The 13,700-nt window shown below is 41.3% G+C and overlaps 1 protein-coding gene across 1 annotated transcript in view; it reads left to right on the top strand.

Annotated features, from left to right (window-relative positions):
* Nucleotides 1–13,700, top strand: part of ptprsa (protein tyrosine phosphatase receptor type Sa) — a 128,669-nt gene that overhangs the window by 13,496 nt on the left and 101,473 nt on the right. Inside the window, exons 2-3 of the mRNA XM_070832221.1 lie at nt 1,924–2,069; nt 4,974–5,115. Of these exons, the coding sequence (XP_070688322.1) occupies nt 1,924–2,069; nt 4,974–5,115 (288 nt within the window). The remainder of the gene's footprint in view (nt 1–1,923; nt 2,070–4,973; nt 5,116–13,700) is intronic.

Here is a 13,700-nt window from a genome sequence, read left to right as displayed (position 1 = left end):
TTATTGTCACACTTACATGTTTCAGATCACCAAACCAATTTTAATATCAGACATAGATGACCTGAGTAAACACAAAAAGCAGTTTTTAAATGATGATTTCAATTATTAAGGGAAAAAAGCTATCCAAACCAACCTGGCCCTATGTGAAAAAGTAATTGCCCCCTCCTTGTTAAATCATGAATTAACTGTGATTAACCACATTTTTGAAAGCTGAGTTCAATTTCACTTGCCACACCCAGGCCTGATTACTGCCAGAGCTGTAGAATCAAGAAATCACTTAAATAGACAACATGAAGTAGGCTGAAAGATCTCAAAATGCAACACATCAAGCCCCAATCTAAAGCAATTCAAGAACAGACAAGAAACAAAGTTATTGACATCCATCAGTCTGGAAAGAGTTACAAAGCCATTTCTAAGGCTTTGGGACTCCAGCGAACAATGAAGCAGTGGTGAACCTTTCCAGGACTACCGGCCTACCAAAATGACTCCAAGAGTGCATCAACGTCTCACAGGAGGTCACAAAAGAACCCCAAACAACATCTAAAGCACTGCAGGCCTCACCTGCCTCAGTTAAGGTCAGTGTCCATGATTCAACAATAAGAAAGACACTGGGCAAAAATGGCCTCCATGGGAGAGTTCCAAGGTGAAAACCACTGCTGACCAAAAAGAACACAAAGGCACATCTCACACTTGCTAAAAAACATCTTGATGATCCCCCACACTGTTGGGAAAATATTCTGTGGACTGACGAGACAAAAGTGGAACTTTTTGGAAGGTGTGCGTCCCGTTATATCTGGCGTAAAACTAACACAGCATTTGGGAAAAAGAACATCATACCGACAGTCAAACATGGTGGTGGTAGTGTGATGGTCTGGGGCTGCTTTGCTGCTTCAGGACCTGGACAACTTGCCGTAATTTATAGAACCATGAATTCTGCTCTCTACCAGAAAATCCTGAAGGAGAATGTCCGGCCATCAGTTCATGACCTTAAGCTCAAGCGCACTTGGGTTATGCAGCAGGACAATGATCCAAAGCACACCAGCAAGTCCACCTCTGAATAGCTCCAAAAAAACAAAATGAAGGTTTTGGAGTGACCTAGTCCAAGTCTGGACTTAAATCCAATTGAGATGCTGTGGCATGACCTTAAACAGGCCGTTCATGCTCGAAAACCCTCCAATGTGGCTGAATTAAGACAATTCTGTAAAGAAGAGTGGGCTGAAATTCCCCCACAGCAATGTGAAAGACTCATCGCCAGTTATTGCAAACGCTTGATTGCAGTTGTTGCCGCCAAGGGTGGCACAACCTGTTATTAGGTTTAGGGGGCAATTACTTTTTCACATAGGGCCAGGTTGGTTTGGATAGCTTTTTTCCCTTAATAAATGAAATCATCATTTAAAAACTGCTTTTTGTGTTTACTCAGGTCATCTTTGTCTGATATTAAAATTGGTTTGATGATCTGAAACATGTAAGTGTGGCAAAAAAGCAAAAACAGAAGAAATCTGTAAGGGGGCAAATTCTTATACACGGCACTGTATGTCTAGCTTTTTATTTCATTTCCAAAACTCAAAGTGACCACCTCCCTTACTTATCCAAGTCTTCTCTTTGCTGTAGAACAGAGTGTGTGGGTGTGCAGTACCGAATGAGAATAAGATACAGAAGGGATTGCAAGAAGAGGCTAGTGTGGGTTTTTGTGACATTACAGAGTCGAATGTGTGTGTCTGTGTGTGGATGTGTGCTCTCAAATAGGTATTTGGTAGTCTGTTCTTTCAGGAATGTAATCACACTTATTTAATGCTGCTTAGAAAAGAACTGAATTAAGCTCCAGTGTTAAAACATTCGTCTTATGACGTGTTTATGAATCTCTCTCTCTCTCTCTTTTTTTTTTTTCTGTGGCTGCCCTTCCCTTTCTTCTTCATTTCCTAGCACCACCACGGTTCACTAAAGTTCCGGTCGACCAGATTGGCGTCTCGGGGGGCGTGGTCTCCTTTGTGTGCCAGGCGACGGGCGACCCCAAGCCAAGAGTTAGCTGGAACAAGAAAGGCAAGAAGGTCAACTCCCAGCGTATAGAGGTGAGTCAATGAGCCCTGCTGTTCACTCTACACTTACGGTACTGTACCAGGTCATTACCATGCAACACTGCACTAAAGGATTAGATTAAAAACTGATATCTCACAGTAAATGTTCTTAGACAGGTCGTTAGTTGTCTAAAATATGTGTTCAGTTAATTCAACTTTTATTTTATGAAATGGTATAAAGTCTGAAAATGGTGCCTGAAATGCCATAATGCCAAACATAATGTAAATGCAGCCATAGTAATAATTCTGTGATCCTGAGCTTGCTTTTTTGCAACACCATCCTGCATTCATATTAAAAGCACAGTCTTCTATTGAATTTTGGGTTCCCGCACAGTCTTTTTTAAAAGGGTGTTTTTATTTGCTTTCTTCACCCACAGCTTGCACAAATACGTCTAAACAACAGCCACCAATCTTTTCATGGAATGGCTTCTCTAAAGCTTCTCAGAGCGACGTGCAGGTCCACCATTAGCTACAGTCGCCCTGTAATGCAATGCAGAGCCCTCCCTTTCCTCCCGCTCTGTCTTCTTTGCACTTGACTGACTCTGCTGTTGTCACATTCTTGATTTCAGTGCTTTTTTTTTTTCTACATACAGCCCTGTCTGTGTGAATGTGCCTGTGCGTTATTCATGATGTTTGTTGTTCAGTTCTCGGCAGGCGTCCCAGATGGCATCTCTAAAAGTCTTGATTGATGCTCAGTGTCTCTTAATTAAAAGTTGCTTTCGTTAACAACGACGGCAGAGCACAGAGATAGACATGCACATGCTGCAGCATGAAGACAACCACAGGGGAGGGGGCTAAAAGTAAAAAAAAAAAAAGAAAAAATGACAACAGCATCAACAGGGAGAGAAGCAGCATCTCAACGGAGGACAAAATAAAAAGAGAAGTTGTGTTTGTACTTTCTCTTCTTCTGCATTCTAAGTAGGAAACAAAGCCAAGGGCGTGAAGGAGCCCGCCAGAACGGACGCTTCCCTTCCTCCGTTTAGCATGAAATAAAAAATTTGTAAGGGGTTTTGAAGTAGTTATGATATTTTTTCTTCTGTTCTACCCTCTAGACAGCTGCTTTGATATCGATCATGATACCGTGCTCTGCAGTGTTTTTAGCCTAATTAGTGGCTCAGCCCTGAGATGTGCAGCAGTGGAGCAGCAGTGGAGCAGCAGGGCTGCGGAAGACTTTAACTTATATCTCAAAGTCATGCTTTGCTCAGAGATCTCTGTAGTGAACCCATTGTTGAGGTGCTGTAAGCTCCAAGTGTTAGATATTGGAAGAGTAAGTTGTACGTGAGACTGACAGGCAGGCTGATCGGCTTCTCTAACACTTCATGCATTCAGATTAGCTCCGGAAATAACTGTATTAAAAGGAAGGGGTGATTGGCTTAGTAATGTCAAATAATCATTTAGCTAATGCTTCTTGGACTCTTGGAACATTTGACTGCATGGTGTGGCTGGGCTCGACTCGACTCTCTCCATTGGTCCATTTGGTGATAGCACTTGGTACATTTTGTTTTTTTTTGGTATCACCTCAATCGAGGATCCAAGTGAGCAGTGCGTAAACTAAATGCGGCAGCAATGTTTGCATTTACTCGACACAGATTTTTGAAAGAGGCCATCCCACAAAACCACACTGTGGTCAACTGATGAGGTGCAGATGTTCCTTTGTTTGAAAGGATTCAGCGAGAACTGGACGGAGCATCAACATTTGTGTCACGTTGACAATGACGATCAGCCAAGAGTACCACGTCCATGAAGGGGCGTTATCGCTAGTGGAAAAGAAAAAACAAAGAAAATCCATTTGTACTTAAAGCGAGTAGAGTCAAGCTGAGCCGCACCATGCAGTGGAAATGTGGAATTCTTGAGGGTCTGCTTCTTGCTGCAGGATACATGCCTGTTGGGTGGTTTTCAGTGAGATCAAAGCTGTGACTGTTCAGATTTTGGCCAGTGGCCAGTTTCTGTAACTACTAAGTCAAAACTGCTCTGCTGTCAGATGTCGGTATGCCCCAAGCATCACATTTTAAAGTAAAGATGTATTTAAAAGGCCGCTATTAAAGTCGATCTATTGTTGTTAAGAGGACCCTATTAATAGGAATATAAATTTAGTAATTAACTTAAAGGTAAAGCTAATTGCAATTCCAGGCTATTTCAGATGTACAGTATGGTTCTTAACATTTGATACATTAGTATGTTGATGTCCAGTTTGGTCTGAATTGGGAAATTAGAAGTTGGACAATAACAATACTGCCCATTGTGATGTTTTATACTTAATAGAAAGTACATTTTGTAGTTATTGTGCGTAGCCGTCAACATTTCTGATACCGGCACATAAAGAATATCTTGATAATTAAAACATAAATGGTGTTAATGTTTATATAATCCTTCTTAAATGTAATGAGTCTTTTTTTCATCCTAACTGCAGCTATCTTCAACCCAGTATTCTCAGCACATGTTGCATTCTGAGTGTAGCCTGATTTTGCTTTTAACAATCGCTTTCAACAAGGTTCAAAACAAAGGGCTTTACAGAGAACAAAGGGCATAATTATAGATAAAACCAAAAGATGAAAACACGAAAAAAAAAAAGCAAGCAGATCACACACAAAGATATGTGCGTGTGTGTGTGTGTGTGTGTTTCCCTATAATGCTTTATTTATTTAGGACCAAATGTTTTACAAGAATAGAAACACACCTTTCCAACCAAGGTCATCTTGTTGGAACTCACCATGTTTGCGGTCAAGTTTAGGATCAGTTTAGGGAAACTGACTGATTAGTTAAATCTGAAACAGGAGAACACAAGACACTGTTTGCTCTGGTGCTTCACCTACATCACGTCACTTCAAAACCAGTATTGCTGTTGGAATCCCACATCTCCCTAACCGTAACTTTTTTTATTTCCTCTGTACCATACAGACTATTGAGTTTGACGAGGGCGCCGGCGCTGTACTCAGAATCCAGCCTCTTCGAGCACCACGTGATGAGAACATCTATGAATGTGTTGCTGAGAACACTGAAGGCGAGATCACTGTCAATGCCAAGCTGTCCATCATCCGAGGTGAGTCCTGAACTGTGAAACAGTGTGCAGACGGATAACTACAAAAAGATCATTAAAGTGGACATCCGTGAGCTCCTTGGCTTTTTTATGATGACACCTTGCCTTGGAGTTTTTGTGCTCCACTTGACAGGGAGTGAAGGATGCACTTTTGCTTGGAATTTCTGTAGGTAGCGATTATTTGTGTGGTAAGCTATTTTGGCTTTAGCTGTAAACGCTGTTCAGCTGCATTGCTTTGGATTTCTGAAACAATCTCTCGGTAAAAACTCAATGGGCTTCGTTTATATTGTGCCTTTCTAGTCTTCCAACCACTCCAAGTGCTTTACACATGTCAACATTCACGCATTCACACACACATTCATACACTGATGGCAGAGGCTACCTGGTTTAAAATCATAGTTTTTGGAAAATCCCTCATTTTTATTTAATATATGACCTTACATTCATTGTGCATCTATCATACATGATTATAGTCCCATTTATCCATCCAAGATGTTACTTTACAATATACAGGATTAGATGTTTTCATATTGGAAAATACAAAGAATATCCTCCTTAGGGCTTTCATTTGATAAGTACTATGTAAGCTAACTCAATAGTGTTATATGAATCATCACTGTAGAAGCAGAATTGATATATGTGAAAATGTAGTGGATCATTGCTTAAAGCTTTTGTGCTCTTGTCTATCGTAGCCTAAAACAGACTTATGTTCCCTTACAACAGATGGACGGCGTGAATGCTGTTTATCAAGGTTTCATCAATTTGATGGAACTAATCAACCGTCCATTCACGTAATAGCTGAACCTCTATTTGCCTGTGATGAAAAACCATATGATCCCTGAAAGAAAATAATTGATTGGTGACCCTCAAGGGCGCAGCAGCCGGCAGATGTGTCGCACAAAGACTCACTCTCACATGTAATGGTGTAAAACAAGAAAATAGTACCAGATATGTAGATGAAATCAGCAATATCTGAACTTTGTGGCCATTTATTGATTGGCTCCTATAGGTGCCAGATTAGTTTCGGCAAAGATATATGTATACTTTGTTTAGCACTAGCTTAGAGGTCATGGAGGACGGTTTCATAGGCATGCAAGCATGTGGTCACAAACCCCCGCTTTCTTCGCTCATTCTACCTGTTTCTGTCTGCCCCACACACACATAGACACACACACTCAGTGTCTTCTCTTCTGTTCTCTCCTGCCGCCATCTGCCATGTTTCCAGGGCTGGATGAAGCTGAGCTATTGCTGGCTGCCTGGCAGCACGCAAGCTAGGCCTTCCTGGCTGTCAGATCCACAGGCAGTGAGATGGGGTGGGGAGTGTGTGTTTGTGTACGTGAATGTGTGTGTGTGTGTGTGTGTGCAGGGAGGTGGGGGGAGGGGGAAGTTGGACCAGGGATTGGAAGCCTGGTCCAGCATCCTGGGTTAGTTATTGTTAGCAACAAAAACCTCCACCCTGGAAGATTGTTGTTGGGTGCTAGGGGGTTGCGAGTGCCTCAGGTGCCCTTGAAAACTCAATATACATGTTGAAAAGTGGTACTTGTGCTTTGAAATTCCAAGTATGATCAGATTTCTGACAATTTCGTGCACACTGTTGCCTGGAGTGATGTCCATAGAGCAAGGCTGTAGCACTGTGGTGCTCTACTTAAGGACTTTTCTACTGGTGGACACAATGGCTGCTCAGCCGAGACACTCCATTTACAGGATAGTACCTGACAATTCCAGGGCACTTGAATCCAAAACCTTGTAGGACCTTGTGTGTTGCATTAATATATCATTGCAGGACCATACAGGAATCAAACTCCCTGCCTGTATCATTAGCTTCATGCTCTGAACAATTACATTATGTCATGTGATTGTTTTTCTTTTGCAAAAGACCACATATGTTCATTCATTCATAGTCAGAAGCCAATTTACAACAAGCAACAAACACACCAGATTTTAAACATCAAGCCTAGGCATGTGCCGTTGTGTGAAAGAGCACAGGGCAAGCCCAGAGCAGTCCACAAGAGCAGAAGGAAAATGAAAAGATATCGGAATTCAACTCAACAAGGTTTCCTCCAGAGCCCAGAGGAAGCTCTGCTGCCCATACAAGGCTGGGATAAAAGTGTGATGATGGAGGTTGAAGGTGCAAGATGGGTGGCAGAAGAGGAAAGCAGTATGTTCTCTCTGTTTTCCATCTTTAATGAGGTCGGGCCCCCCTTGCATTAACCTGTCAGTGTAAAGAAGGAGAGGGGAAAACGTGTAGGGAGAAAAATGTAGAATATGAGAGATATAATTTGATTTACAGAAAATCAGCGAATGGAGAAAGATGTTCAGGGTGAAGTGAAAATGGGTAGAAAGTGAGAAAAAGAGTAAGGGTGAATTTAGGGATGGAATGCAATTATAGGTGGAAGTGGAGCAAACCAGGGGAAAAAATTGAGAAAATATGGCCAAAGATAAAGGGACACAATAGGGGGTGTTGTGGACGATTGGCAATGTAGAACAGGTGAGAAGGACAATAGGCGAACAAGGGATCTTGGAACAGGTGCAAAGGATTATGGGATATGGGACAAGGCACCAGGGAGCGATCCACAGTAAACAGGGGGAATGTGGTTTGGGATCTGGAGAGGCAGAAAATGGGTCACCACGATGGGTGACTTGGCCAGAAAGCCATGGCTCACGTTTGTAAGAAAATACAGCTGCATGCACACACGCTCCCACAAACAACCAGAACAACATACATTTAAACAAACATACATAGATTATGTCTCAGTGTAATGCTTGCACGGACACACACTTCCTAAAAAAAATAGGTCTTGAAACTCACTTACTTACAGTCTGAGTAAGAACCAGGAACATTCATTCAAAGTAGGAGCAGTCCACGTAGATGGGCACATGCGTGGCCATATAAATGCATGCATAGTCATTGTTTAGCACATATTGCATGTAGACACACAGAAGTCTCAAATACAGCAGCCTTTTCTGTCCTAGCGTGAACTCATCTACCATGACATGCATGCGGACTCTGTTTGGAGTTTGAAAAGAAATGAACAACAGTACAGGCTTAACCACGCACATATTGCAATGCCTGGCAAAGATATACACACAGACAGCAAAGATACACACACACATACCAGCAATGTGTATGCGCATAACCACTCCCAGCACACACTGTACATACGATTATACTGACGGAAACATGTACACACAGCAGGATATAGACATTCTGACACATGCAAGTACGTGTAGTAGGAATGCACATTTATTCATACAAAAGACATGACAGACAGACTATACTTAAACCCCGTCTCCATATTATTTTTATACTGTACTGTGACAATGACACAACCCCACCTTTTCTTCTGCTGTCTCCGCGGTTGTGTATACGCGCATGTGTGCATGTGTTGGTGGCAATGGCAGGGTGCGTTTAGCATTGACTGTGACACCTCCTTGGCTGTTGCTCCACTGCCTCAGCTGAATACCTAAGATGGGGGGCCATCTGGCTCCACTAAGACTTGCATAGAGTCCTCTGGGAGTCCTTGGAAAGGGACCGACAAGCATATGAAGCACACTCTTGAGATCTTACACAGCTTGCAGCTTGCTCTGGGGTTTTTTTCCCCCTGTTTTTAGGATTTGCCTGTTTTTTTCAGGCAAGTGTTTTAGAGTGTCAAAAGGAAGGCAAAGTTGCCACTGGGATATTGTCAGCTCATGCTGTTGTGAGGAGATCATGGGGAGTTATCCTGCTTTGTGTGCTTGTATTTTACACTGCTGCAGTCTTTAGCCTTGTGATTACTGTTGCAAATAGATTCTCCCCTGAGGCATCCCAAGGAGCAAAAACTGTGATTGATGAGATTTGGTCTGATATTGAGTTTTGTTTTTTTTTTAATGTTGAAGATGTTGTAAATATGATGTGTCTATCTGTGTGTTTGGAAAACCCAGATCACAGTTAAGCAGAGCTGCTCTCAAGGCAGAAATAATCATGTTGGTTGAGTTAAATCTCAGTGTTAAAGGCATGGGGCTGCACTTTTTCCCTTGAAGAAAATTTCAAGTATGCCCTGGGCTGTTTGAAACAGCAGGCACCAGAGACTCACCTCTGATATACACACACACTTACTCACAGTTCAGTTCTCAGGCCTGGCCTTTTATGAGTGCTTGCTGCAACATACCAGGCCTAGCCACTTTCATTTGCAGCCAAGCACCCGTGTCACACCCTGCTTATTTTCTTTTGCCACTCCCAACCAGGTGGAACCAATCAAACTTACCCTTTTCTGTCTCTCATCACTCACTTAATTCTCTCCCAAACCTTTCCAATCATCTCGCTTTCCCTCTATGAATGCCAAGTTGTAAGTCTGGTTTTCATCCATGTCATCCATCCATATATTTTACCTTTTTTTTTCACCTCTCCTAAACTCACCCCACGATCCTACCCTGTCCTCTACCTCTTCTTTGTCTGGTCAGAGTTTCATAATTTGTTTTAAGGTATAGTAGAATATTGGGTACGCAACATATCCATGTAAAACTAATTTCTAACTAACTAAACTATGTTTTTTTCATTGTTTATTATGTGGCGTTTTGTTTTCATGCTGTATGTGGATTCAGTTTGGTGTACTACTGATTGCAACATTTGTCGCAAATAAGGCAAAAGAGGAATGCTGATTGAATAAATTCATACAATTATTTTACCACTGAGTGCACTCTGAAGTGCATTTAATCTGACACAGGCCCATAATGAAGGATACATGGAAATTGCTTTAGGTTTCGCCCAAATCAAAGTGAAATGAATTTTATCGATTGAATATTATCTGTGCTAAATACCAATAGGCTAAATCAATTTGTTAAGCTGTTCTATTAGCTCCAATACGAGGAGTGTAAAATGAACTTGGCATGGTCTGTAGTTGCTGAGTCTTCATCAGTGTTTTAGTGTATGGATGATCTGCTGTGTACCATTTGTTAGTATGTGTGTTAATATTACAGATTTTCTCAAATGAAAGCTGTAGGATCTCGTCACAATGAGATGCAGACGGTTTGCGCTACTGTGACTGCACACCTTCATTTTTTGGCATTACTAGTGTATGGCTCTACAAGTTTGCATTATGACAGAAGATATCATCAGGGAAATCATGTTTTTACCAGCTCTGGACCAGGTTAAAAGTGGTTACCATGGTTACAATGGTTACCATTGTGATCTAGCCAGGTTAAAAGAAAGCCACCTTTGTGACCCTGAAGACCCCCCTTTAGGCTCTGTAAACCTCAGTACCTTGCTGAGTTTGCTTAGTTGTTCATCCCTCTGGTCGCCACTAACTGCTTGCTTAACTGCTGTGAAATAGGGGTGGGAGGCAGACAGAGGTGCTTTGATGAGATGGGTAAAAGAAGTGAGTGGCAGCGAGATGGAAGGAGAACTGGAGTGGAAGTTAAAGGGACAGAGACCAGCCAACCTTTCTACCAATGATGGCTACAGTCCAAGCTCTGAGACATTCTATTTCCTACCTTCACGTTTACATTTTGACCTCCATCCATTTTTCCTCTCTCCCACAATATCTCTACCATTATGTTCTAAACTGCCTCCGCTCTATTTCTCTCTTGTACAATTGCTCTCTCTTTCTGTCTCTACCAGTCTTGTTTGTCTTTAAGTGGGTTTTGTGTGAGAGATTGAAAATGCATCCTGTTGCAGTGGACAGCAGCCAGTGGAGAGTGATGCGTGTGTGATACAGCCATGTATCAAACAGGATTTCAGCAAATTGCAGAAGAATAAAATCTTTTATTAAGTCCTCTCTATTTTGGATTTTACCTAAGCCTTGAAATGCTTTTATTGTACTGACAAATTTTTTAATTTTGATTTTAAAATACTTAAGTGCAACCTCATCTATAATGAGGACAGAGACAGAAGACAGGGAGACAAAGACTGAATATGTCACATTATGTTATGTTATGAATTGTTCTGATCTTCACAGCTTTTAGCGTGAATATTTGCAATCAGTGTTAAGAAAATGTGAGAGTTTTCCTTGTATGTGATGCAATCTGGTTTGAAAGTTGGTCAGGATTTTAAAAGTCTGAGCCCAGGCTAAGAGAGGAGAAGAGACAGTTTGAGAAAAGAGAGATGGTAACAAAAGAGAAAAATAGAGGACATTTCTCCTCATTGCTATTCATTTCATCAGTATTCCCTTTACGTATCTAACAAGCATCAGCACAAATACACATTTAGGTTTGTGGAATATTCCCCTTGAGTTCACTCATGACCCCTTGGGTTTTTGTAACCTCTTAAAACTACATTTTACATTTTCTCACAAATATGTGGTTATTAAAAAGAAATAAAACCACGAAAACTCTCTCCTAAAACCTCCTTTTTGCAGATGTTTTTTTTTCTTCTTGCATTGGATTATTTGTGGTCAGTTTTTCCCTTGTCTTTTCTCTTTGTAATGCTAATGTCAATGTTTTTTTTGGTGTTGAAGGGTTGAATTCTTATTTTATTGTGTTTATCTTAGAGGAAGAGGTGAGTCGAGGGCATCGGAAAAGCTGTATGAAAAATTAATAAGACACATAGTGAAACATGAAGAGACAGACAGACAGACAGGTAGTTTCCTGATATGTGTGCAGGCATGCATGTTTGACAACCAGTGCGAGACAATATGTTTGTTGTGTGTTTAAGTCTTAACCCCTTACTGCCTGAATTTATTTATAATTATATAGAAAAATAAATGATTTGTGTTTTTGCATTCAAGCAGATGCTAAATTAAGTGGAGATTGTTAATTTGAATATAGCATAGCATAGAATAGTACAATATAATAATAGTATAATAAAATATCCATGTACATACGCATAGAATATATATATATTTATTTATGTATCCATGCATCTATGTATATATAATGTATACATAGAATATGCATCAACCAGCATTAGTGGGATACAGAGGCCACCTCAGCTGCATCAAGACCGGAAGAGGTTTGAGGCGAATTCGCAACAACAGGCAACAAGGGGTTAAGTGTGTGTGTGTGTGTGTGTGTGTGTGTGTGTGTGTGTGTGTGTGTGTGTGTGTGTGTGTGTGTGTGTGTGTGTGTGTGTGTGTGTGTGTGTGTGTGTGTGTGTGTGTGTGTGTTGGGGGGGGGGGGTTGCAAGAGCGAGACAAAGTAAGAGAGCCAGCAGGCAGGCACTGGCCGCCCTGTAATGAGACAGTGAAGAATAAGCTTGGCAGTATCAGCAACAGATCTGGCTGTTCCTCCACTTCCTGTCCGCCTGCCTCTGAGGAGACCTTTGCCCTCTCCCACTAGTCTCATACACCTATAGAGAGAGCAAGAAAGATAGGAGAAAAGAGTGGCAGGAAGGTGAGAAGAAAAGCAAAGGGGTAGAAGGAGAATGCAAAACTTGTATGTCTTTTTGGACTTTTGTTGAGCCCAGAGTTACTAGACAATGAAGCCCCACTGCACATTTGCAGCCTCCATGCAAAAACCATTTAAAGTGTTAGGAGACGTATATATTTCAAAGTCTCTGTTAGCATGGACAGTCATGAACATGTTTATACTTGGATGCCAATTTGTTTAAAGTGTCCACACAATTTCACACGTTAAATGCCTGAAAAAAACATTAAAAAAAGAAGGCACAACTCTCTAAAATGAGCCTGAGACCCCGACATACCTCATGTGTTCAAATCCACACTGAGATAATGCTATGTACCTTGTTTATTTTTTTGCCAAGTGCTTATCTCTAGCTTGTCCCTGACAAACAAGTCAATTCTCATTCCCTAGCAGCACTCACTGCCTCCACCAGTAAATAATACATTTGTTTGGTGCTGTTAAGATCTGCACCCAGCGGCTGAGGTTACCTGCTCACAGTGAACCCATTTTTGCATGAGGCACCTGTTATCAGCTAGTTAGTGCAAGCAAGTTTTGTCCTTGCAAATGGTAAAACGTTTGGTCTCCCTTTGTGTGCACGATTCCAGTAACTTATATTTTAGTAAGAAGTAGTATTCCTCCTCGCTATATTATGTTTTCAGGTTGTCCATCCATCTCTACATGCATATGTGCCATTCCTGTTATAGTCAATATCCAAAGAACGTCTTGAAGGAATTTCTTCAAATTTGGCACAAATGTCCACTTGGACTCAAGAATGAACTGATTAGAATTTGTAGTCAAAGGTCAGTGGGACTTATTGACTGGAATCATACCTTTTTATGTCCTTCAAAGTCTTCACCACAATGTGAATCTGTCAATCTGTCATGTGAATCTGGACAGACGTCGGTGTAAATTGCAACTTGACTAGTTGGTGGAGGTGTACAATCATGAGGTAGTAATCCTGGTTTGTTTTTGTGGTTGTCACTTGGCTCTTCCATTTGAAGAGGATTGTTTGTGCAGAGAATGTCTTTTTTTTCTGTGATGGTGCTTATGAGGTGCTACTTCTTGCTATGTTGGGATTCGTAAGCTGTTATTGGTGTCATTGGTGTGTATTAAAGGGCAGACTTGGCACGAACAACAAATCAATAGGTGAATGTCAACCATGTGGATGGACCCTAACCCTCATGCCCATGATCTCTCATTGGTGGATTAAGAAATGTTGTAATTTTTTCCTCATAAATACTTTGCTTTCAATGACTCTGGGGCTTCCTTTCCAT

The sequence above is a fragment of the Pempheris klunzingeri genome, chromosome 6 (assembly GCF_042242105.1).
Source record: "Pempheris klunzingeri isolate RE-2024b chromosome 6, fPemKlu1.hap1, whole genome shotgun sequence".
NCBI classification, from domain to species: Eukaryota; Metazoa; Chordata; class Actinopteri; order Acropomatiformes; family Pempheridae; genus Pempheris; species Pempheris klunzingeri.
The sequence above is the reverse complement of the archived record's forward strand: the minus strand, read 5'-3'. Positions and strand labels throughout refer to the sequence as shown.